Source organism: Marmota marmota, unplaced genomic scaffold (assembly GCF_001458135.2).
Source record: "Marmota marmota marmota unplaced genomic scaffold, marMar, whole genome shotgun sequence".
Lineage (NCBI taxonomy): Eukaryota > Metazoa > Chordata > Mammalia > Rodentia > Sciuridae > Marmota > Marmota marmota.
This window is the reverse complement of record NW_026000240.1, coordinates 30,759,078-30,786,225: the sequence shown is the minus strand read 5'-3', so window position 1 is coordinate 30,786,225 and position 27,148 is coordinate 30,759,078. Positions and strand designations below refer to the sequence as shown.

At 40.0% G+C, this 27,148-nt stretch overlaps 1 protein-coding gene across 1 annotated transcript in view; it reads left to right on the top strand.

The window, feature by feature from the left end:
* The window catches only part of Acp3 (acid phosphatase 3), a 53,035-nt gene that overhangs the window by 6,548 nt on the left and 19,339 nt on the right, over window positions 1-27,148 (top strand). The window contains exons 2-7 of the mRNA XM_015487059.2: window positions 6,525-6,620; window positions 9,470-9,556; window positions 10,246-10,398; window positions 15,107-15,205; window positions 20,464-20,556; window positions 23,136-23,268. Coding sequence (XP_015342545.1) covers window positions 6,525-6,620; window positions 9,470-9,556; window positions 10,246-10,398; window positions 15,107-15,205; window positions 20,464-20,556; window positions 23,136-23,268 — 661 coding nt within the window. The remainder of the gene's footprint in view (window positions 1-6,524; window positions 6,621-9,469; window positions 9,557-10,245; window positions 10,399-15,106; window positions 15,206-20,463; window positions 20,557-23,135; window positions 23,269-27,148) is intronic.

Here is a 27,148-nt window from a genome sequence, read left to right as displayed (position 1 = left end):
ACCCTACAGTGTCTTTTCTCTGACGTGTGACTCCCTTGTCATTGGAACCAAGGAACAGCACATTGTCTTTGGAACCCTGCAGGTTCTTCAGAGATGATTGCTGAGGACACCACTGTGCTCTGGGTGTTGGGGTTGGGCCAGAGAGGAGGTCAGTTCAGTTTGCTTACAGGAATTTGTAAGCAAAGTTTTAGGCCCAAGTGTTTTGCAGATTTTTGGGATAGTGAATTCATCAGGTAAATTGTATTTAGCCCAAGACATTTCAGCCAACCAGGGTGCCACTGTGGGCACTTTAAGATTTCAAAATGTCCTAAATCCAAAGGAATAATTAACTACTGCTCTTAGGTAAGTGCAAGCAGAGGAGAGATGATTAGAAATCAATAGAGGTATTTCCTAAAGAAGACTGTTTCTCTTTGCTCAACAGGTACTTCTTATTTGTCCTCTATGCTACAAAATATTGCCAGCAGGAAAGAAAATATACAGGATAACTAGGTTAAATATGTAATACAATAACAAAAAATAGCAACAAATGTAATAATAAATCCCATATATTGAATGCCTCCCATGTGCTCAGTACTATGCGGATAACCTCACATATAATACACATTTAATTCTCATGCTGTTCCTGCTTGTTAGATAATGATTTTCTTGTCATACAGAAAAGGAAATTGAGGCACGCAGAATGGTAAGTTAAATCATTTTCCCAGGATCTCTCAGCTAGTTGACAAGACAAGTATGTTAGCCAGATTTTTGTCCCTGTGACCAAAATAACTGTCAAAAACGACTTGAAGAAGGAAAAGTGTATTTGGGGCTCACAATTTCAGAGGTTTGAGACCATGGGTGGCCAACTGCATTTGCTCTGTGTTTGAAGTGAAGTAGAACATCATGGTGGAAAGATGTTGTGGAGAAACTCTGCTCTGTGCATAGCAGCTGGGAGAGAGAGAGGGAGAGAGGGAGAGAGAGAGAGAGAGAGAGAGAGAGAGAGAGAGAGAGAACGAGCACATGACCAGTCAGAAACAAGAAGATATAGTACCCCAGGGTATGTTCCTAATGACCTGTTTCCTGAAGTCATGCTTCATCTCCCTACAGTTCCAACCCAATAATCCATTCAAATTATTAATCAAATAGATTATGAGGCTATAGCTCTCATGATCCAATCTTTTCACCTCTGAACATGGCTGTGTTGCCTAATACGTGACAAATATAGATTCAAAACACAACAGCAAGGGTTTGACACCTGGCCTAAATGACTGGAAAGTCAGAATTCTTTGCTGTATTATTACAAAGCTTGTGCACAATGTAATACGCAGATTTCACCACTTTCCTTTCTTGCATGTCTCTAGTTCTTCCTGGGTCCTGGATAAAAGTCCTGCTAGTCCTGTCCTACCTTTTTCAAGGGGAATGCAGGATGTCTCTCATACTGATTCCTTTCCTAGCCAGTCAGCTTGTCTTCTGGAGTGGCATTCATTTACATGAATCATCATTTTTGCCCAAAATATTTTATTTTTTCTGATCCTCTTTACCAATGGATTTATTTCTTGGTTCCTGAAAGAAGAAAATAAAATGGACTTTTTTGAATGGAAATCTTTGTGCATCAAAACATTTTTAAGGTTTAGAATATGCCTTAAAAAAAATAGGGAGAAGAATTTGATATCAAGAGCCAAAGTCCCTTTCAGGATTTTTAGAGTCATCCCCCAGTTTGTGGTGTGTCGTGAGTTCGCAGCCTGACACGATGGCAGGATGTTTTATGAGACTCCAGGCTAATCTAGGGGCAGACTCGCTGTTTGAGGATCAAAGATACAAATTAAGAAGAAAGAAGGGAAAGATGAGAGAAGGAAAAAGAGAGGAGTATGCATGGCACACTTTGCTGATGAGTGAGGGAGAAAATCAAAAACCCTTATGAAATGGAAAGGCTTGAAAGAAAGCCACCGGGTACCTGGGGAACGAGAGCCAATCTAGGATCCAAACAGGCCTGTGCATGTCTGTGTGTGTGTGTGTATTAATATGTTCCAGGCACCATTTGGAGATATAGAGAGCTTCTGGCAGCTTTCAAGGAGTTCATAGGAAGAAAGGGAGCCAATTGTTTTTTGTTTTGTTTTGTTTTAGTTTTAGTTTTATTGATTTTTTAAAAATACATGATTTCAATTTTGAATAAATAAAAATTTTTTAAAAACTGAGAAAATGTCAGGGATGAAAACAAAACAGTGAGATGAGCTTGAGATTGAGCAGGACTTTCATTATAATGGATAGTCCAGGAAGGCCTCTCTGCAGAGGTTATGTTTTCCAGGACAGACCTGAATTTAGTAAGTGTGTGTGCCAGCAGAAGTAAAAGTAGGACATTCAAAGCCAACAGAACATCCGAGGCAAAGGCACTAGGACTGGAAGAGCAGAAGGACCCTTGTGGCTAAGCAGACTTAGCAAGAATGTGAGGCGAGGACATGAGGTTAGAAGAGGCCACATAGGTAAGGTCTTGTGGGTCCTTGTGAGAACTTTAAATCCTATGCAAAGAGAAGTAGAACACGATGTCTTAGGATGATGAGGATCTGAATGAGAGCTAAGGACACACAAGTTGAAAGCCGTTGAAGTCAGTGGTGGGCTTACAGGAGCTCATCATGAAAATCTCGACTTTCATATACATCTTTAAAGTTCTCCATGAAAGAACATTTAATACAATGAGAGAACGTGAGGGCATCCTAATCAGTCAAGTGGCATTCTGATTGACATTTTGTAAATGATCACGTGACTGCTCGTGGACAGAAGAACTGGACTTGTCTTGACCATACTCACCAGTGTCCCCACATCCTAAGCCACACACCAAATCTGTTTAGCAGATTCCATGCAGCAGGGCCAGTCACGGGAGATGAACTTTTGGTTTTTTTAAGATTTCCTATAATTTTGCAAAGGTAAAATGAATGTAATGTAGTGGAAAAACTATGACCAAGCAATCATGATCTGGACAACTCGCTCAATTGCCTTGAGCCTCAGTTTCCTGGTTTGCTGAGTGCCAGTCTGCCCTTATTCAGGAATTAATAAATAGCAAGGGAAGGATTCTACAAAGCATGAAGGTTTGTGCAAATATAAGGTGTTGTTATTATCTTGGACAACTTCCTATTGGGATTACTACTAATACTGCAAAAATTGACTGCCAATAATGTTGGGTTTTTTTTTTTGTTGTTGTTGTTGTTTTGTTTTTGTGGTACTGGGGCTTGAACCCAGGGTTTTGTGCATGAAAGGCAAGCACTCTACCAGCTGAGCTATATCCCCAGCCCCTAATAATATATTTTTAAGTTACTAAAGGATTTCACAGAGTAGGATTGTTAGACTGAAACAGAGATATGAATCTGGTAAAGCAGCAGTTAAGAACATTGTCCTACTACAACCTTAAGAATGCCTAGATAGCCAGGTATGGTGGCGCATGCCTGTAATCCCAGTGGCTCTGGAGGTTGAGGCAGGAGATTGTGAGTTCAAAGCCAGCCTCAGCAATTTAGTGAGGCCCTAAGCAACACAGTGAGATCCTGTCTCTCAATAAAATGCAAAAAAAAAAAAAGGGTTGGGAATGTGGCTCAGTGCCTAAGTGCACCTGAGTTCAATCCCTGGTACCAAAAAAAAAAAAAAAAGATGTCTAGAAATACTTCAAGGACTCCAGTTGGCTTGTAGAACTCCAGAAGCTCAAAGAACGCCATCTGCACACATGGAAGCATTTACACAGGCATACACACACTTTCTCTCACACACACATACGCAGGCTTTTTGATTCCCATCCCAGAGGTGGGGGATGGTTTAGTAGGCATTTCTATAGGAATTCCCCTGCAAAGAGTTCACAGCACATTTGAGCCACTACCTCAGTAACTCTCAAATCTCACTGAATCAGAGGGCAGTGCCCTTGTTTCTGAACATAGGTCAGAGTGAGGAAGCTTGCTCAAGTCTCGTGATTACGTTCTAGAGCTCTGCTCTTCAACACACACCCTGCTCTGACAACCACACTTGTTTTTTAGTCTCAGGTCATTCTGCCATTTGGATGCATAACCTCAGATGGATTTATGTATTTATTGTGGTACTGGCTAGGCAAGCACTCTTCCACTGAGTTATATACCCCTAGCTCTTTTTTAAGTTTCCAAGAAAAAAAAATTTTTTTAATTACTGGGATTTGAATCCAACGGTGCTTAGCCACTGAGCCACATCCCCATTCCTTTTAGTTCATTTTAAGATACAATCTCACTAAGTTGCTTAGCACCTTGCTAAGTTGCTGAGGCTGGTTTTGAACTTATGATCCTCCTACCTCAGCCTCCCAAGCGGTGGGGATGACACTTACATGCCACCGTGCCCAACTCTCGGTTTCATTCTTAAAGTAATGCGCATAATTCATGGTGCATTTGGGATTGTTTCTTTTGGATTTGTTTTGTTTCTGATGCAACACACACACACACACACACACACACACACTCATGCACATGTATACATCCCAGTCTTAGAGGAAAAACGTACATTTAGTAGAGTCTATAAAAAATTCTCCAAGTCCCAGATCATCCTGATTATCTGTGGGAAGTCTGAGGAGCGAACCTGGAGCAGTGATCCTCCCTCAGCAGTGGGGAAGCTTGTGGTGTGGAGGACACATGACCTGCGTCCGATGAGTACTACCGCTTAAATGCTGAGCAAGCTTGGGCAGCTCCCTTACTTAAAGCCAACTTCCTCATATATGAAATGGAAATAATAATAATAACTGCTTTGTAGAATTGATGGGAGGATTAAATGTAGGGGAAGCACCTGACATGTTTCCAGGACAAAGCAAGTGAAAGGGTGAGGAGCTGCTGTTGTGTTATTGAATTGCATTGAATGATTTCAGTACAAGATGTCTCATCTGACTTCTCCTTAGCTGACTCGGGCTCTCAGCTGGGGGTGATTTCGGTTTTTAGATTGTCAAAGTAGAGGAACATTGCTTTTATCTAGTGGGCAGAGGTCACATTCTGCTAAACCTCCTACAAAATGCAAGACAGCCCCACAGCAGAGAATTACCCAGCCTAAAACATCAACAGCACTGAGGTTGAGAAACCCTGGGAAACGCCCAATACAGAGCTAGGAATCTATTGACGCCATATGACAACTTTAATTACCCAGATCTGGGAATGTATGCTGGCCAATTATTTGGGATCTAAAAAGTCTAAGATGTGTTTGGATTGTTAAAAGAGAAGCACGAATAGTTAGCCTTGGTGGTTCCTGATGGTGATTGGGTCACCCTTAGAAACCAGTAAGTAGCAGTAGGTGCTCACAAGACAAAATGCAGCTTTTCCTCCTGCTGGAAGGTGACCGATCATTCATGACCTTATTTCCTTAACTGACCCAAACAGTTTGTTACAATCCTTTGTTTCCTGTAGCCTGTTCCGTGGAGATTTTCAATTCTCACTGGTTTAGGGGGCCAATGGCTTTCTTCAATACCAGAGAGACAATCCAGGTCTTCAAAGAAGCCCCCTGCCCTGTTCTTGGAATTCCTTCTCAAAGATAACACTCAAAGTTTGAGAGTGCTGCTTATTCTGTGTCTATTGAACTGTTTTACAAGTTTCAAAAGAGCATTCTCTTGGCTTACTCTTCAATGGAACATCCTAGCCAGGGAGTATAAGCAACAAGTACAGGTGATCTCAGATAAAGCACAGCATTATGCAGACGCAGCTTCCTCTATATTAAAAATATTTGCTGACATCAGTGTAGACTTTGTCTTATACTTCTTGAGTATTTTTCTTTTTCTTTTTTTACTTTTTACTTATCAAATAGCTTTGGTTTTGGTGGGATATGCTATTCTGAAAGCATATTATAATCAAAGTGCCAAGGTTCCAAAAGTCCACACTCTTTCCAAAAAGAAATGTTCAGTGAAAATTGTAGGATGTGCACACAAATCCAGAAGTGTGTTATTTATAGAGTATTGAGAACCAGCTTTCCAAATCTCCCTATCTGTAATTCTTTTATCCTTAACCTCCTACAGCTAATAAATCATTGACTCAAAATATCCACAAATGGAATGTGTTGCTTAAAATCACTATTTTTATTAAATGTAAAAATTTAACACCTTCATTTCAGTCATCATAATTAAGGGAAGAATTTCTCACCAGTGTCTGTCTGCAATAAAGTGGTTCCGCGAGCTTTGTGTTCCTTCCTACCCTATCTGACATATAGAAAGGACTATCTCCATGCATGTATCATCCACCTCCCAATGGCTAATCATCCTGATTCTAACATTATCTTCAACTTAGGAAAAGTCTTAGTGAACTTAGAATAGTGATTCTTAACCTGAGGTTTACTTGGAAAGATTTTTTTTTTTAAATTCTGAAGCCCTGGCTAAAACTCCAGGCTAATTAAACCAAAATCACTAGAGATACTTTTGGTTTAATTAGTTCTCAGAATTTTCTAGAACTTCCCAAGCAATTCCAGTGGGCCTCCAAGGTTGAAAACAGAGGTTTAGAAGAAACTATTATGACAAACAGAAGCAAAATACCCAAGTGAAGTTTGTAAAACTACTGTCTCACATGTCTTTTCAGGTATTTCGGCATGGAGACCGAAGTCCCATTGAGACATTTCCTAACGACCCCATTAAGGAATCCTCCTGGCCCCAAGGATTTGGCCAGCTCACCCAGGTTGGTTGGATGCCCAGCTGAAGGTTGTGGATGAGTCTCCAGGGTAAATGTGTGTAGAATTGTCACTGTTTTGATGCTTTTTACCTTTTTGGCTTTACCCAAGCACAGGAGCTATATATGGACAACAGAATCTGTGAATTTAGAAATGTTGAAGATAGAGAGAGGGGAAAAAAATCCTCTAATCAATAAACTGAATATGTACTTGGCTCTGTGTGTTCTCATATTCTCCATCAGAAGAATCAGATTAAGGGACAACTGTGTCAGAGACGAGAATTTTTTTATTGGCACCTCTTGCTGGAGCAGAAAGGAGACACAGCATTGACCCAGCTGGCTCTCAGAACAAAAAAAGGGAGCTAGTTGTTAAGTCTGTAAGGGTCGCAGGGGTGGGCTAGAGTCTAGGAATTTTAATGGGCTTTGGGAACAATTTCTGAGATGTTTTCTTTTATTATTTATTTTTATTGGTGCATTATAATTATACATAATAATGGAATCCACTGTGCCATATTCATGAACATAGCATAACTCCATCAGTCTCATTCCCCAGGACCTTCCCTTCTTCCCCCCTTCTTCCTCTCCATCCACTTACTCTACTGATCTCTCTTTGATAATTATTATTATTGTTGTTAATTTAATTAGCGTGTTATATATAATACACATACATTATAAAACGGGATTCATTGTGGTATATTCATACATGGACATAGAACAAATTGGTAGATTTCGTTCCCCAGTCTTCCCTCCTCCCTCTCTCTCCATCCCCTTCCTCTGCTAGCCTCCCTTCTGTTTTTGTGAGATCCTCTAAGATGCTTTCCTTGTGGGCCCCTCGCAAGCACTTCAGCCTTGGGGCAGGCAGGCAGTCTGGAGCCAAAGGCTGCATCTCTCCCTGTATCATCCTTTTGCTTTGTGATAAGAGTGAGTCACTGCAACTATAGGAAAATTCATAGGTGGGGGTGGAAAAAAACACAAATTATGGGAGAAACAAGTTAAGGGTCCTGAGAATTTGCTGTTTGGGTGACTTCTCAACAGCATTGTCCTTTATGTTGTTTGTTTTGGGAGAATCATGGCAAGGGGATCCTGGCTTTCATGATAGCATCTGTTTTCTGAAGTTGGTAAGACTGAGAGTGAGAGGCTAGGGGAAGACACCATCAAGCTCTTAATAGCTAACAAGACAAAGTTAAGGTCCCTGGGTGCGTTTGACTTTGGTGGGGGTGGGGGTGCTGTTTCATGTGATTCCTCTGAAGTGATGACATTAGAATTTGATGTTTAACCAGCTGGATGCATTGGGATGGAGTCTCAAGCTTTCGTGTGCAAATGTTTTGTTAAAAATGCAGATTCTAATTCAGCAGGTCTGATGTGAGGCCTGAGATTCTGCATGTCTGGCAGACTTCCAGATGATGCCAGTGGTACTAGTATATGGCACACTCCTTAAGTGGTAAAGGTTTAGAGCTCCAATTTCTGCCTTTGGCCAGGAACTTCTAATTGGCATAATGATGGGACAATGAATCTCTAGATCAATGGCTCTCCAAGTATGGGCCCTGGACCAGCAGCCTCATCATTGCCCAGCACTTTGTTTAATGTAAATTCCCTGGCCCTGCTCTATAACAGTAAGTTAGAGACGTTAATGCTAAAGCCTAGAAATTTATGTTTTAATAAGTCCCCCAGGTCATTCTATGTGCCATGCTGAAATGTGAAAACCATTGCTTTGTTCAGGAGATGACTGTTTCCCCCAAAGTTAACCATAAGAACACAAGACCCCAAATCCCTGCTTCTTCAGGTACCCCAATCATGGTCCCCATGTCATTCTTTCCCCACATTCGTCCCCATGGAAGGTGATAATAGTGGTGCTCAACAGTGACAAGCTAATGAGCAGGTGCAGCCAATCAGCAACCCGGAGGCCACATCCTCTCTAACTCTTGAAATCTGATGAGGCTCTGGATTCAAGACAAATCTGCAGCAGTGTTCTCAAAGCACGGTGCTCTACTACCTGCATCTGAATCAGTTGGAGTACTTGTTAAAATGCCAATTCCATGACCCCCTCCCCCCAGGATACAATAAGCTAGAATTTGGGGGGAGCTCCTGAGGAATCTGTACTTCAACAGCACTTCTATGTAGTTTTATTCCTGATGCTCAGTAATACTTGAGGACCACTGAGCTAATGCAATGCATCTCAGTGTTTGCTGTCCCTTAAAAGGTCTCAGAGAGCTTGCTGAAAACGTATTCCTAAGCTCCACCCACTAAGATTCTCACTGAGCGGTCAAGAGTGGGGCTCCAGAATTGGATTTCGAATGTGATCTCAAGTGATGACTATATTTCTGATTCACAGATCACACTTTGACTAACAAGCTTTAGTCCTTTATGAACCAGTCATAAATAAACTGTATGGATAATAAATCATTCATTGCATCCAAAGGTTGAAATGCACCTTCAGATTCATCAAGCCCACCTTCATCACGTAGTTGGATTTCATTCACAAAATCCCCACCTAGTGGTCAACCAGTCCTTTTCAATACCCTACCATCAAGGATCCTACTACCAAACCAGAGATGAGTCATTTATTTTAATTAGATCAATCACCAACTATCAACTAAATACATATGAGGTGCAAGTTCCTATGTTAAGTGCTAATAAAGATGAAGTTCCTATGTTACGTGCTAATAAAGGTGAATTCATCTTCTCAGAGGGTCCGAGAGTCCTGACTAAAGATTGCAACTGTTTTTATTTTTATGTATCTATGTGTTGTTATTGTGCAACTATTGAATCATACCTTATTCATTCCACAGGTACAATTAAAAGAGAGGAGACAATTTTACTTACTTTCACTAATTTTTGCTTTTATTTTTTTCCCATAGAGAGGCATGGAACAGCATTATGAACTTGGACAATATTTAAGGAAAAGATATGATAAATTCTTGAATAAGTCCTATAAACATGATCAGGCAAGTGGGGTGCTAACGGCAGGAACCTTGACCCTTGAAAAGAATTAATTCTAAATATGTATAAGTGTTTTACCTGTTTTGTTTTCCAAGGTACTTATATTAGTCAGAGATCTTGTTTACAAATGTACTTGTCTTTATAGGATTATTTTTTCCTAAAACTGTATAAATATGAGTAAGTTCAAACTTTTATGGATACTTGTGTAAATACTTTGGCTTGGCAAGTAGACATTGCTTAATTGGTGTCATTTGTCAATTCAACTATTGTCCTTCTAGGTGGCTTTATACCATGGTATGCTCAGAATATTACTCATTTTGTAACATATTATGTTTATGAAGTTACTACAATGTCTGCTAATAGTCCAGTATGACTGTCCTGCTCTTTCTCTAGTACCCGGCCAGCTCCACAGTAGGGCTGCAGGGGACCTTCATGTTTCCTCTCAATTGGCTTCTGTTTTGAGGCATGGTGGCATATACCTGTAATCTCAGCAACTCAGGAGGCTGAGGCAGGAGGATTACAAGTTTGAGGCCAGCCCTAGCAATTTAGTGAGTCCCTAAACAACTTAGCAATACCCTGTTCCAAAATAAAAAATAAAGGGCTGGGGAGGATGTGGCTCAATGGTAAAATGCCCCTGGGTTCAATCCCCAGTACAAAAAAAAAAAAATCTTCTACTTTAATTTTTCCACTCTAGGTTTATGTTCGAAGCACGGATGTTGACCGGACTTTGATGAGTGCTATGACAAACCTAGCAGCCCTGTTTCCCCCAGAGGGCACCAGCATCTGGAACCCCAGCCTACCCTGGCAGCCCATCCCAGTCCACACTGTTGCTATCTCTGAAGATCGGGTCAGTATACGGAGAGGTCCAGGAGATTTCACGTGGCTCTGGAAGGAGGAAAGTGGGCTTCTCAGAACTGTGGATTTGGGAGTCTGAATGAACTTTGGGCTGTACAGTTTTACTTCTTTCCTTTAAAAAAAAAGAGAAAGAAAGAAGGAAGGAAGGAAGAATTCAAGGGACAGTCATAGTAGGACGTGGAAAGCCCTAGGCAGGATGAGTAGGAACTGAATATTTCTTTAGATCTCTACCATCCACTTTGTTTTGCCACCATTTCAACTTCTGCCAGTTTGTCCCTCTTGACTCCTCCCTGTCTCTCTGTCTCCCTCCCTTCCAGTGGGCTGCTTTCAGTTTCTAGGCTTTGGGTGCCCAACACAATTTGGGCACAGATCTCCCTGCTTACCAAACACTCCTCCCCCAGAGAAAATCTACGTTCCTAGGTAGGGAAAAAGAGAAAGAGCTGGGTTCAAAATTCGTCCCCACACTTTATATATATGCCCTCATATTTACCTTTCATAACAACCTGGGATGGATAATACTATTGTTCTTTGATCGCAAGGAGAAAGACCTGCTCAGAGAGGTAAAATAACAAACAAAATTGGTCCAAAGCCACATAGCTGGTCAACAATATTCCTATGACCCAAACTAGATCTGTCTAGTTTTGTTACCTGTAAAATAGTGATTCTCAAACTTGGTTTGTCTATTTGAATCTCTTGGGGAGTTTTCAAAACTCCTAATGGCCAGGGCACTCCCTATAACAAACCAGAGTCTCCAGGCATCATTTAGAAATAGTATACCTAGATGATCCCATTGGCAGCCAGGCTTGAGAACTGTAAACCAAGCTACCTCTCTTGGACTGTTTGAGAGAAACGCTCAAACTTATTTACCCAGGGTGGGACTGACCAAGAACTCTAGCCTTTTCATAACACTTGATATTTTAAAAAACAGTAATAAATATATGTAACTAATCTTCCAGTGTATATGTAGGAAATGGTTTGGAACAAGCAGTTCTTTCCTGGTTTCCCTATAGTTACATCATGGGCAGGATCTATCTTAGATCACTTTCCAGTTCTACAGGTGAGCAGCACAGACTAGGTAACTTATGAAAAAAAAAAAAAAAAAAAGAGGCTCATTTAGCTTGTAGCTCTGAGGCCAGGAGGGCAGGAGGCCAGGAGGCTAGGAATGTGGCACCAGCATCTGCTTAGCTTCTAAAGAGGGCTTCCTTGCTGCGTCATGACATGGCAGAAGGTATCACATGGCAAGATAAAGCAAAAAGTACTTGATTTTATTTAAAAAAAAAAAAAAATAATAAGCTAGCCTGGTGTGATGGTGCACACCTGTAATCCCAGTGGCTCAGGAGGTGGAGTCAGGAGAATCATGAGTTCAAAGCCAGCTCCAGTAACTTAGCAAGGCTCTAATCAACTTAGTGAGACCTTGTCTCTAATAAAATATAAAAAAAAGGGCTGGGGATGTGGCTCAGTGGTTAAGTGTCCCTGGGTTCAATCTCCTGTACAAAAAGAAATTTTAAAAGCCACTCCTATAATAATAACCCATTAATCCACTTATGAGGGCAGAGCCCTCTTGGACCAGTCACCTACCAAAGGTCACACCTCTCAACACCACTGATTTGGGGACAGTGTCTCCAACACAGGAATACTGGGGGACATTTTCAAATCATAGCACTACCTTATCTCTCTATGCCTGAGGCTTAGTGTGACCCCCACACACACTTAACACCGTCTTCCAGGATATGTTGCTGTCCTCTTTGTCCTTCCAGTAATTCTAGAGATTTGACTTAATTGTTGTACCTAGTGGCTTAAGAATTTTCCCCAAGTGCTTTGTAGAAACAGCTGTCCCCTGTCGACCCCACTCAAGATAAATCTATTCTAAATTGACCACTTCTGTGGTATGTCCTGAAAAGTCAGAATGGTTTATATATACCATCTTCCTTTATAGAATCAGGAGTGAAGTATTATATTATCCATGTTCTTAAAATTTTGTGAAAATTATCTTCCAAAGAGAAAAAAAATCATTTTTCCCATAGGCTTTTCTGCAGAGATAAAGACCAAATAGGAGCACCAGATTTAGCCAACACAAACATGGATATCTATAACCTGTAATCCAGAAAGATAGTAATTAAATTACATAGAAAGAGAATCCGGGCGCTGGGGTTGTGGTTCAGTGGTAGAGCACTCGCCTAGCATGCACAAGGCACTGGGTTCAATCCTCAGCACCACATAAATGTAAAATAAAGATATTGTGTCCACCTAAAACTTGAGAATAAATATTTTTAAAAAAGAAAGAAAGAAAGAGAATCCAGATACTATTAGAAGAGGTAAAAAGAGGGAGAGGGAAACAAGCAAGATTATCTACTGTTGGCTTCTAGCTACCTGCTCAATAAAGCAAGCAAAGCTCTCCTGTCAGTTATGAAGTCTAACAAATCCATCATCAATCAACACAAGGTTACTCCCAGACCTATGCTGGGTATTAGAGAGAAATATAAGAAAAACACGAGGCCAAGTTTCTTCCCTAACTTATGATCTGTTTGATGAAAGAAAATGATCATGAGTAAAGCATGCAGAACAAAATGGTAGAACATGACGTCAAAGACAAGCTGTACACGCTGGACGAGTTCAGAGAATAAAACCTGCATGGAACTCCCACAGGGAAGTGATTCAAATCTGCCTAGAATAAGGACTTGAACCAGACCTCAGAGGTAGGAAAGGTGAGGGTTGCATGCATACACTCTTCAGTATCATATGACAATGATTTAGAAGGAACAGACACTGGAGCCTCAGAGAATACTTGTTGATGCAATTCAGCAAAGAGGAAATGAAGGCCTGAAGTTAGATGATAAAAGATGTCAGAGGAAGGAAAGCCAGCAAGGTCACCAACAGGAGCAGAAATGACAAGGCAGGAAGCAACTTAGAAACATTTTCTGAGTAGCCACTAACACACCAGCTCTGTTCTAGGAGTTGACACTATAGCAGTGAACCAGTCAAACACGACGCTAGGTCTCTTGAGGGTCTATACTCTGTTTAAAAAAAAATTTTTTTTTAGTTGTAGATGGACACAATACCATTATTTTACTTATTTATTTTCATGTGGTGCTGAGGATCAAACCCAGTTCCTCACACATGCTAAGGCAAGCGCTCTACCACTGAGCCACAACCGCAGCCCCTGGGGGGGTCTATATTTGATAGGATAAGAAAATAGGTAAATAAAATAATTTCAGATGGTGATAAGTGTTTTGAGAGAAGTAAACACATTAACATGCAGGCTGGCTGCAGGAGCCGAGCCAAGGTTAGTATCAGTGGGGGATCTGTTCCAGGCAGGGAGGAGTTAACGCAGAGACCCTCAACCTGTGTGTTTAGAGACAGTAAGAAGGCCCACAGTGTTGCTGGACAGGAGAGGATGGCAGAGTGTTTATTAGGGGTCACCTTCCTATAGACTCTTTGAAGCCATGCTGAGTGTGGATTTTATTCCAGGTCAAATGAAAAGTTAGGGAAGGTTGGGAACCACGAAATAACCGGATCTGATGAATGCTTTAAAAGATAAAAATAAAAAACAATAGTGTAGCTAATGTGTGAAGAATGAATTGTGAAGGCAGAAGAAAAGGATTTTGATTGGCCAAATAGGAGGTACTTACAGTATTTGAAACACAGATAACAGTGGCAGTGACTGTTAGGGGACAATGAAGATAAAGAGAGGGGTCTGTTGGGTATATTTTGAAAGCCAACAAGGTCAAGGGCCTATTTTAGAACTATTTTGAAAATAGACCCCCAAAAAGTGATTAGTCTATGCTGTAAATTTTGCCATTGGCAAAAGTGGAGAAATTATCAAGAAGAAATGGCTTAAAGTAAGGAAGTCCACTTTGGCTCTGTACATGTTACGTTAGAGGTCTTCAACAATCAAGGAGAAATATACAAATAGTGTTGTCCAGCAATACAGGACAAATACAGGAAAGCAAGAGCCACAAAATGAACTTGGGTGTCACCCACCTGTAGAGCATAGTTAAAACCCCCCAAGAGATCATCAGATGTAAACTCATTTTAGGATGATCATTTTGTCCTCCTAATAGGTTTTAAATTATATTTTCCCATACATTTAATATATACCCTTATTTTAACAGTCTGCAAATTTGCAAGAACCGAAGTCAATGAATGGTTTGTTGATCTCTTTAAGATTCTTTCCCGACCTCTAATTTATTTTCCATATTCCTGGGGGAGAAGGGTATATAACCAATGGGCACCTAGTGCTAGAAATGAAAGGGGAGGAGGAAGAAGCAAGATAACAGTAATTCACAGCAAGTGTGAATATTTACAAACACCACATTCCGATTTAGGCAAGTTCATGGAAGGAAAAAAAAAATCATCATAAAGGTTTTTTTTTTTGGATCTGGATACAGATGCTGTGGTTTTCAGACCTGCAGACCACTTGTTTTGTTTTCTCCTATTTTAGCATTGAGCGCACATCTAGCATATTTGAATCTTAATTTATTTGGGGGGTGGGGGGATCTGGTTACAGATGCTGTGGTTTTCAGACCTTAGACCACTTGTTTTGTTTTCTCCTATTTTAGCATTGAGCACATGTCTAGCATATTTGAATCTTAATTTATTAAGGTTGCCTTTGACCAAACAAGGCTTAAAATAATGATGCAGCTCCCTTGGCAAGGTGCTTCTGGCCAATCAAGTTCTTACGCTCTTTCTTTTGTCCTCAGTTGCTCCACCTGCCTTCCAGGAACTGCCCTCGTTTTCAAGAACTTGAGCGTGAGACTTTGAAATCTGAGGAATTCCAGAAGAGGCTTCATCCTTACAAGGTTTACAGTGGGGTTATTTAATAAAGTTTTGGCTTCTTTAAAGGGTGGGATGAATGTGTCTGCGGGTGGCTGGTGATAGCAATGGGTTAGAATGTTTAATGAGGAAAGTCATCTCTACCTGATCCCCTTCCCTATGTGGGAGCCACAACCAGTAGAAAAGCCAAATCCTGTACCCGTGTCCCTGGCAGGAACCAGGTGCACATGAGTAGCTGGATGAGACTAACTGAAGTCTAAAATCATGTGCTTTCTGAGGCCAAGTGACTGGGGCCTGTCTTCCTACACAAGGGACAGGCCTTTTGTTTTTGTTTTGTTTTATGAAGGTCACCCCCATTTCAGGATGGGACATAAGGTAGAAGATGGAATGCTTTGTATTTTAAAAATAATCTTCCAAAGGAATACAGTGGAAAGTCTCTAATAACCCCTTCAATAATCAAAAGCATTCTTTTTCTAATGTAGTCTTTCAGGTTTTTATGCTTATACCAACTAATACATGTATGTTCTGGTAGTTTCTCCTTTGATTCCACAAAAAGTATGTACTATTCATAGGGCTGGGCACTTTGGATTTTTGTTCTTGTTTTTTCATTGAATAAAATATCTTGGAAATACCTTATATCTGCACATAAAAATATCCTTATTCTTTTCATTCTTTTTTTGTTTTGGTTTTATTTTGTTTAAAAATGTGCAGTGTCTGAATCTATGGACATACCAGCATTTATTTTAATCCTTCCCTATTGATGGAATTGGGGGTTATCCCCCCTCTTTTTCTTTTACCATCTGTGTGAACACCTTGGGCATCTAAATAATTTCATAACAATATCCACGGGATAATATCTCAGAAGTAGAAATTCGGACTTACTTTGAAATATTATCAAATTATTCTCTGAAGAGATTGGACCGATTTCCACTCCCAGCAGAAAGGCATGAGAGAGCCTGTATGTCCAGGGCCTTGCCGACAGTGTGCAGGCCACTTTGGCAATGTGTGCCAATCTGATGAGGGGAAAATGAAACCACTAGACACATCCTCTCTGCAATGAGGAGCAAGACAAGGAAGCTCACCCTCATCACATTACATGAGCCTGTGCTCATGAGAACTTCTACCATGAGTCAGCTCAAGCATCTCCATCCAGTCAAATGCCATGTGTCTCTCTTTCCTAATCTTTTTACTTGACTATTTTTTGTTGGACTAGTGGTTTCCTTTTTTCTTCAAAGTTTTAGAATTTTTCTCTCTATATTTTAATAGTTCTGTCTGTGACATGACGGGTGTTTATTATATTGTTGTCTGTCTCCTGACTTGGTTTTTCATGAATTTGCCATGTAGATTGTAAGTGAATCCATGTATTCGTACGTATCTTCTGCATTTTCTTTTTTTTTTTTTTTTTTTTTTTTTTAAAGAATTTTTTTTAATATTTATTTTTTAGTTATCAGCGGATACAACATCTTTGTATGTGGTGCTGAGGATCGAACCCGGGCCGCACGCATGCCAGGCAAGCGCACTACCGCTTGAGCCACATCCCAGCCCCTGCATTTTCAGTTATATTTTGAAAAGGCTTCCTCGGTTCTGGATTATTAAGCGAGTCTAGGAATGCTTTTTTCTAATTTCACTACAGCTTTATTTCTGCATTTGTATATTGCACCCATTTACAGTTTATAGTAGTATTAGATATCCATCCTGCCTAAGTTTTTTTTTTCTGTTAGAGTATCTAATTTCCCCATCCCTATTTATTGAATGGTTTCTCTTTTCCCACTAATTTGAGATATTATATATTGAAATTCCTGTATACATGGAGACAATTTCTGGAATTTGTATTCTATTGCATTGTTCTTATGAGCAAAAAAAAAAAAAAAAACATGGTTTTAATTACTGAGACTTTATAATGTACTTTAATACCTAAAGTGCTGCTCACCCTCATTGATCTGTTTTCTGAGTTTTCACAGTTGTATTTTTATTGGTTCTTTTTAGTCGTACATGACAATAGAATTTATTTTGACATAATTATAGTGCCATGAAATATCATTTGTTCAGTCCCCAGTATTTCCCCTTCTCTTTCCTTTCTCCTTTCTTCCATTCCCTTCCCTCTACTCCATTGGTCTTTCTGCAATTTACTTATAGTTTTATTTTTAATTAGTGTCTTGTGTGTGTGCATCATGGTGAGGGTCACTGTGATATATTCATATATATGCATAGAAATGTTAGGGCAGATTCTTTTCACTATCTTTCCCCATCCCATCTCTTCTCCCTTCCTTTCATTCCCCTTTATCTCCTCCACTGATCTTTCTTCTATTCTTTCCCCCTCCACACCTATTTTGGTTTAGCTTCCATATATTAGAGAAAATATTCAACCCTTTGCTTTTGAAGACTGGCTTCTTTCACTTAGCATAATAGCCTTCAGTTCCATCCATTTATTGGCAAATGCCATAAAGTCATTCTTCTTTATGGCTGAGAACTATTCCATTGTGTATATATACCACATTTTATTTATTCATTCATCTGTTGAAGGGCACCTAAGTTGGATCCATAGCTTGGATGTTGTGAATTATACTGCTATAAATATTGGTGTGGCTACTGCACTATAGTATGCTGATTTTAAGTCCTTTGAGGAGTGGGATACCTGGGTCAAATGGAGGTTCGATTTCTATTTTTTTCAGAAATCTCCATACTACTTTCCCGAGTAGTTGTACCAATTTGCAGTCCCACCAGCAATGTAAGAGTACACGCTTCTCCCCATATCCTCACCAACATTTATTTTTACTTGTATTCTTGACAATTGTCATGGCCATATTTTTAATTTCTTTCTGAACTTTAGAATCAGCTTGTTTAACTTTTTAGTGTTTTTACTGAGATAATAATTTATAAGTTACTTAAGGAGAATTTGCAACTTTTCAATATTAAGTCTTTCTTTTTCTTTTTCTTTTTGGTCCTGGGGATTAAACTTAGGTGCACTCTACCACTAAGCCACATCCTCAGCCCTACTTTTGTATTTTATTTAGAGACAGGATCTCACTGAGTTGCTGAGCGCCTCGAGATTACCGAGGCTGGTTTTGAGCTCACCATGCTCGCGTCTCAGCCTCCTGAGCCGCTGGGATTGCAGACATGTGCCACGGCACCCAGCTCACTGTTAAAGTCTTTTTTTCAAGAATATGTGCATAATTCTTCCTGTTCTTATATTAAAGATTACTTTAGGATTTTTTTCCATATATGCCTTTACACCTTTCTGGTAACTTCATCATAAAGTTGGCAATATCTAAAAATAACAATGGCTTACTTACCTCTAGTTTTCTTTTTTTATTATTTTTTTATTTATATATGACAGCAGAATACATTCAATCCTTATTACACATACAGAGCACAGTTTTTCATATCTCTGTTGTATACAAAGTATATTCACACCAATTCATGTCTTCATACATGTATTTGAGATAATATGATGTCCATCACATTCCACCATCATTTCTAACCCCATGTTCTCTCCATTCCCCTCCCACCCCTCTGCTCTATCTAGAATTTGTCTATTCCTCCCATGCTCCCTGTCCCTACCCCACTATGAATCACCCTCCTTATATCAGAAAAAACATTAGGCATTTGTCTTTTTGGGATTGGCTAACTTCACTTAGCATTATCTTCTCTAACTATATCCATTTATCTGCAAATGCCATGATTTTATTCTCTTTTATTGCTGAGTAATATTCCATTGTGTATATATGCCACATTTTTTATTAATTCATCTATTGAAGAGCATCTAGGTTGGTTCCACAGTTTAGCTATTGTGAATCATGCTGCTATAAACATTGATGTGGCTGTGTCCCTGTAGTATGCTGTTACCTCTAGTTTTCTAATATTTACATCTGCAATCTCTTTCTTTTGCCTATCTGCACTAGTCAGTACTTAGAGTATCAAAGTACATAGTAGGATTGTCAGTGGGCATCCTGGTCTTATTACAAGCTTAGATGTTTTCTCCTATTAAGTATGCTGACTTTTGAATCAAAATACAGTAGACACATTTTTATCACTTTAAGCAAGCATCCATCCATCTTTCTTATTTTCTTGAGTGTCTTTTAAAAATCAATTTTGATTGTTTAATCTTTTGAACAATCTTTTTAACATTTTAAATATAATCAAATTATTTTCCCTTGAATCAATTACTATGATTAATTATATTCCTAGATTTACTAATATTGAGCCATCTTTACATTTCTCAAATATATTCCCTTTCTTTTAATGTGACATTGAGTTCTTCGCTAACATTTTACTTAGGCCTTTTGCATTGTAAATACAAGTGACATTAAATTAGAGTTTTATTTTCTGGGCAGTCTTTGTCAGTATTGATGTGATCCTAACTCATAAAATGCCTTTTGAAAGCTCTCTTTTTCTTTGTTTCAGAACAGTTAAAGTAGCATTGGAATCACTTATTCTCAAAAAGTTTGGTAGACTCCCTCCATGAAATCATCTGACCCTGGATCTTTTACGTTTAGAGTGGTGGTAGTGGGGTCTTTAACAATTATTTCTATTTATTTTATGGAAATATATTGGAATTAATATTGGCAAATTATGGTTTCCTAGAAAATGTGTTCAATCAATGATGTCTTTCAAAAAAGACTTCCTAGAAACTGCTGCCCATTTCATCAGATCGCTGAATATGGGTCTCATTATGACAATCCAAGAATAGTACAGACCCCAAGGAAATGTCTGCATTTCATCCAGATTTCATGGTTACAGCCAGAGACCAGGTTTTGCCTCTGTCATGCTTTCCAGGGATGCTTTGGCCTGAGATCCACTTTCTTCTGTCACTCTCACCTCAGACATTCCTTTACATTTTTGAGTTGCGACTTGGCCTACCTCCAAAGAGAATCTGAAGAAGAGTGCTTCAATTCCATCCCAGCACAAACCTGGATCAGGTGGCAGAAAGCCAGCATTCGTCTGCAATTTTAATGTATTAATGAGAAACAATAAATTAGTGTGTATAAAATTATTTGGTTGGCATATACCATAGCCAGTGTTACTGGTGCAGTCTTCTGTGAAGAACAGAGGTTCTCAGGGGAGCGTATTTGCCTCACAGGGAACACTTGGCAATGTCTGGAGACATTTTGGGCTGTCACAACTGGAAGATGAGGAGTGCTGCTGACATGTAGTGGGGAGAGGCCAGGATACTGCTAACTAGCCTCCAAATGCGCAGGAGAGCCTCCCACCACCCAAAATATCAAACTATGCCAAAGATGAGAAACCCTGATGTAGAAATATTTTCTCTCTGCTTGTGTTCCAGGATTTTATAGCAACCTTGCCAGAACTTTCAGGATTCCATGGCCAGGACCTTTTTGGAATTTGGAGTAAAGTCTATGACCCTTTATATTGTGAGGTAAAAGGAAAAAAATATATATAAACATAAATATATTTGCTATCCAGTTTTATGCTTTATGCCTATTTTGAAATAGACGAATACACTTGCATTTTTTTCTTACGAATTTTTACTTGTTACTCCCTTTGATATTGAAACATAACTTCAGATTTTTCTTACATGAGCTTGAAAATTCTGACTTCTCTTTTCTCTGCATTATTTTATGGTTTTACCCTTTAGAAAACTGCAAACAGAATTTTTTTTTTCTATACAGTGATGCTTATTTACTTAGTCATTGAGGAATGCTGGATTCCCATCAAGCATTTCAATGAAAAACGAAATGTTTGTTACACAGAAAGAAGGGAGAAAACTTGCCTCGTCTGTAATACACAAGCCAACTGTAAGCCAGGCTATCAAAATTGGCCTGTCAGGAGAGAACTTCTTTACTGTGTGATGCATTTGAATTAATTTTGTAGCTAGATAAACTAGGGCTGTGTTTTTCAAAGTTCCCGGTATTTTTCACTCACCAGGCTCCACCTTCTGGCCAAAAGGAGTGTTTTCTCTTTTTTTCCTTTTTTTATTTATATATGACAGCAGAATGCATTACAATTCTTATTACACATATAGAGCACAATTTTTCATGTCTCTGGTTATATACAAAGTATATTCACACCAATTCATGTCTTCATACATGTACTTTAGATAATAATGTCCATCACATTCCACCATCATTGCTAACCTCTTGCCCCCTCCCTTCCCCTCCTACCCCTCTGCCCTATCTAGAGTTCATCTTTTCCTCCCATGATCCCCCTCCCTACCTCACTATGAGTCAGTCACCTTATATCAGAGAAAACATTCGGCATTTTTTGAGGGGGGGGGGGATTGGCTAACTTCACTTAGCATTATCTTCTCTAACTCCATCCATTTACCTGCAAATGCCATGATTTTATTCTCTTTTATTGCTGAGTAATATTCTATTGTGTATATATGCCACATTTTTTAAATTAATTCATCTACTGAAGGGCATCTAGGTTGGTTCCACAGTTTATCTATTGTGAATTGTGCTGCTATAAACATTGATGTGGCTATGTCCCTGTAGTATGCTGTTTTTAAGTCCTTTGGGTATAGTCCAAGGAGAGAGATAGCTGGGTCAAATGGTGGTTCCATTCCCAATTTTCCAAGAAATCTCCATACTGCTTTCCATATTGGTTGCACCAATTTGCAGTCCAACCAGCAGTGTATGAGCGTACCTTTTTCCCCACATCCTTGCCAACACTTATTGTTGTTTGTCTTCATAATAGCTGCCATTCTGACTGGAGTGAGATGAAATCTTAGAGTGGTTTTGATTTGCATTTCTCTAATTGCAAGGACCTGAACAGACACTTCTCAGATGATGATATACAATCAATCAACAAATATATGAAAAAAATGTTCATCATCGCTAGCAAAAGGAGTGTTTTCCTGTTTTCCCAGCACAGTTGGCACAGTTCTGACCATTCACCTGACCATCCACTTCTGATTTTTTGAGTTCCTCATGGGGGAGTTAGGGGCAGCAATTACTTTTATAGTTCCATCTCAGTAACAGATGACACCATGTGCCCCCTCTTTGGTAGTTCATTAGCCCAACTCAAGCTACTCTTTCAATATTTTCACTTTATCATCAACATCTGTTTCAATGAAATTTGTTAGCCTCAAAGACATTTTCAATGGAGACAAGAACCCACCGTTTTAGTTCCTTACTCTAGTTTTATTTTGGTTCTTTCGTTGGTGGGTTTTGTTTTGGGGATTAAACGCAAGGCCTAAAGTAGGCTAACTCCACACATCAGTTTGATCTGACCTATTCCATAAGGAGACCACGTTATGTGGTATCTTTCTCGTGTCTCTCTTTCTTACTTCTGTGTCACTTTGTTCTGCTCTTTCATGATCAATCAGTCTCTCTCTCTCTCTCTCTCTCTCTCTCTCTCTCTCTCTCTCTCTCTGAAAATAGGGAACTGCTAATCAGTTTTTTTCTAATGGGTAATAAATAATGACACTAGGTCTCTACCTGCACTGCCTGAAACTTGTTCATGTTTAACAAACATCTACCCAGTCCCTACTGTGCCCCAGGTATAAACTTTTAAGTTCACAGGGATGGGTATCTATTATTGAAGGCTCCAGCAAAATACATTGCCTATCCTAACAAGCCTCTCAGACAGCTCATTCAGCTTCAGAGAAAATACCATCTTACCCTGTAAGCTTATTCCTTCCCCCACAGATTCAAAGAAAGATTTCTAACTCTTGCATAAAGGAAGGAGCCACATCCTTGCCCTTCTGCACTCTTGTTCTGCAAAATAAGAATCACTCGTTTATCCAGAGTTAAGTCAAAAACTATAAACTTGGTAGAAAGGGGACATTTAGTTTCTGTACTTTTTTTCTTCTGAAAATCAATATCACTTTCTATTGTGGATATAAAGTCTTTAAAAGAAGTGGCAGGACAAGAAAGGCTGGCCCCAGTGGTTCTTGTGGGGCCAAAGAAGATTTTTAAAAAATCAACAAAGAGGATAGTCATTAATAAAAAAAAAAAAATGCACAAATGTTTTCTTCTTTTTTCTTTGATACAGGCTGTCCACAATTTCACTTTACCCTCCTGGGCCACTAAGGACACCATGGCTAAGTTGAAAGAATTATCAGAATTATCCATTCTGTCCCTTTTTGGAATTCATAAGCAGAAAGAGAAAAGTAGACTCCAGGGAGGTAAGTTTTTTTGAAAATGAGATGTGTTTTGGATTTGTGGTTGTGGTCTGAGTCTGAGTCACAGTCCTATCACTGACCCACTGAGTGACCTCAGACAGATCTCTTAAAACTGTAACAATAACACCTGCTTCATAGACAGGGTTAAAATGAATGAATGTATTCAAAGGATTTAGAACAAACAGCAGCTGGTACATAATACACTGTCAGCAAACACTGTGTTACTGTAATCATCAATATTATACACTCTGGGCCTTAATTTTCTCATCTGGAAAATGAAAGCTTTGAGCTAACACTAAATAAATGGTCCTTTCTGTCCAGATCTCTTTATCCAGATGAAATAACCAAGGATTCATATCTGAGTCCAAAGAAAATCACTTGTGCCTGGGAGCCTATAAGACATGATTAAAAGTTAATAGAACCTATTTTGCAGGATCTATATATTTTATTTATTACAATTGATAAGTTTATGACGCAGCTTGAATTGTTTCACTGGTGTTGAAAGGTATTGAGATTTATTTGTCAGTGATGCCTCTTCTCGGATAGAATTGGCTTTTCCCAGCACAGGAGACCCTGCCATCTTGAAGGTAGACCCAAGCAGGAGGATTCTGGGCCCCTGTGATGAGGACAGGTGAGTAGAGGAAAGAAGCCAGGACCAGGTGGGTTAGAGATAGAGGCTGCGGCCTGTGAGGGCAGCTAGGTGGACACGCCAAAACACCAAGTGGGGTGCCAGGCTCAGAGATGGTTAATGTGAGGACATGCCTATTTTAGACATTTTGAGGAAACTGGTATAATCACATCAGGATTCCTGCCAAATGCTATTCACCTGATAAGGACAGGTCCATTAGAATCCCAAGAGAATGCATAGCAGCCGAGAATTCTGACAATTAGAGCTAGAAGTCAGTTATGGAGTCAATTATAGCTAGAAAAGCAGGGCTACACCTTAGGTATAGAGTGAGACAAGCTGTAACCAAGAGAAGAGCTAATAAGACATGAAACCAGGATGATTAGAAGCAAATTCATGTGAAATGAATGTGAGGTTGGGGCTAATAATGCAGGACAGTGGTCCCTAATGACATGAGGATGTTGCAAAGCTGCTGTGACAAAGTGCCCATAGCATGGTACAGAATCAGACCCAACGGAAATGTTCAGGTCTTTGCTCCACGTTAAGAATGGCACAAGCAACAAGCCCAGCCCTTGAGGAAGAGAGCACATCCAGAGAGGAGTCTTAGATGAAACCTAGCATGTCAGAAAAATTACCAGGCAAGGTACAGACTGTGTATAGGAGCAGACCCCAGGAAGGGTCTCACTGGCTACATAAGCACCAGGCCTCATTTCTGGTGCACCAGAATCAAGATTTATTTCCCCTCAGCCTCATCGTGATGGATTCAAGAATCTGGCCCTTCACTATTCCAAGTGCAGCCTATTGGCCTGCAACATCCCCTTACCTAACAGCTGGCTGGAAATGCAGAAGCTCAGGCCCCACTTGAAAACTGTTGAATTAGAATCCACAGTTTAGTAAAATCCCAATGATTTACACCAGAAAGGAATGAAAAGTAATCTAATGCTGTGCAGATGTATATATATATATATATGAAATGGGGTTTACTCTAGCAACTTGTTCATCTTTCCTCCTCCCTCCCCACTTACCCTCTTTGTCTACTGGAGGGTTATACTGGGGGAAGCCACTTCCTCTCTCTGGGCGTCAGTTTCCCCAACTGATAAGTGGATTCAACTAGAATCTATCTGTAAGTGTCCTTCCCTCAGGTATTCTCTGGTCATGGATTATATAGGTTGGCACTTGTGGGAACCCTCCTGCTCTACTTCCTAGAGGAAGTTCAGTGCCACTGATAAGCCAGAAAATTGTTTCCTGCGTGGTTCTTCCAAAACACGAGCTCCGCCCTATTGTTCCTATCTGACTAAGCATGAAAGATTTGTCAACGACATGCTTATTGAATGACGAAGCGGCTGAACACAGCCATGCACAGAAAACATCCATTGTCCTGCTGACACAGAATACAAGAACATCAGTACTGTGACCAGTATCTTCTGACGTTGACCAGAATTTCTGTTCCACCAATTGATTTCAGAGGTGACAATGTCTGGTGATGTGCACACATACACACACCCCAAAACTCCCAAGACTAGTTTTGGAACAAATACCCACTCTTTTTTTTCAAACATCCACTCTTGCTGTACACTAGAGTGTACAGCTAAATCCAGCTCACTGCCTGTTTTTGAAAATAGAGTTTTACTGAAGCAGCCATTTGTTCATTTGTGCAATGTCTCTGGCAGTTTTCATGCTACTGCTGCAGAGTTGAAAAGTTGCAGCAGATCTAATGGCCCACAAAGCCTAAAACATTTACCATGTCACCTTTTACAGGAAAAAAATGTGCCAACTTTTTCTGTAGCCCATGAGTAAAAGAAGTGAAGTTTGTTTTTTCTGATCAATAATGTTTTGTCTAGTTCATGTAGATTTAAGAAAGGGTGCCACAGGGAATTTAGAAGTTTGCTTTAAGTGAACAGGGATTTTTGACATACTGGGTTCAAAACCCAGGCTTTCTGCTTACAAGTCACACAATCTTGGGCAAGTTACTGAGCCTTTCTGAGCCTCTGCCATCCCGCCTATAAAATGGAACATTGGCATGCCAGAGCCCAGAGATGATTTGAGAGTCACCCCTAGCTACTCCTGGGACTAGGGAATAATCACCCAGAACTAAGAACTGATACCTTGTGACCAAGGCTGCAGCCTGCCCAAAAAGGCACAGGTTGACAAAGGGCAAGCCACTTTTGGCAGATGATTGTCATGACTTCCAGAAATTTGGCAACAGAGTTTAGTACCAATGTGGCATGAAGATCAAGTGTAAATCCCTAAAGTATTCCAGAGAAATTGAGACTTGTTAGAAAAACAGCATCCAGTTTCTTTCATTCATGGTAAATGCCAGCATCTGAAAAAAGAACTGATCACCTACCTCCTTGATTAACCCTTTATTGTGCTCATTGGTGTACAGGCCTGTATCTTCCTAGTATTTCATAACACTCCTCTGATTCACCTAGCACAGTGTCTGACCCAGAATAGCTGCTCAGGGTTAACTTGCTGAGCCAACTACAGAATCTGGGATCATAGTCTATTAATGTCATGCCTGCTCATTGCCAAAAGCAAACACACACCATTGGTCATTCGTAAGCCAGGAGAACACATATACAGTAGAGCAACCAGCCAAGACACAGAAGTCTCTTTGTGACTCCCCAACATAGTTGGTCATGGAAGTCTATGAAGCAACGTGTCCTCAAGCAGAATCTGGCACTGGGAGGTACACCACAGCTTTCAGCATCTGCAAACAACATAGAGACTGTGCTCTGTGCACCTGCCTTTCGTCACCTCAGGAGCAACAAAAGTCAGGTGTTTGGATGTGAAGGGCAGAAAGCTCCCCTCTACTGATGACAGATAGTGAGAGCTAAAGATTCTGGCTGCTCCCCAATAGTGACCCCCAGGATAATCTGAAGAAATGGTCCACAGACAACCCATGATCTGTGCACACATCTGGAGAATTGCTTTCTCCCAAGGCCTCGCATAAACCTGACTGTTGGAGAGTGAAAAAAGGAGGTGAAGACAGAAGTACATGCCCTGCAGTCATTTCAGTTCTGCTCAGGAGATGATCATTGGCTGACAACTGTCTTGTAAGATCTGGAAAAAAAAATCTGAAATTACTTCCAAGTTATCAGCCTCCTAAACTGAAATTTAACAGAACCCATTACAGGAGAGTTCTAGAATGCACCAGTCTAGGTCTCCTTTCCCAGATGGGTGAGTCACTTAATGTCTCTGTGCTTCAGCTTTTTTAGCTATAAATGAGGGACAAGACTGAAACATCAGTTTAAAAAA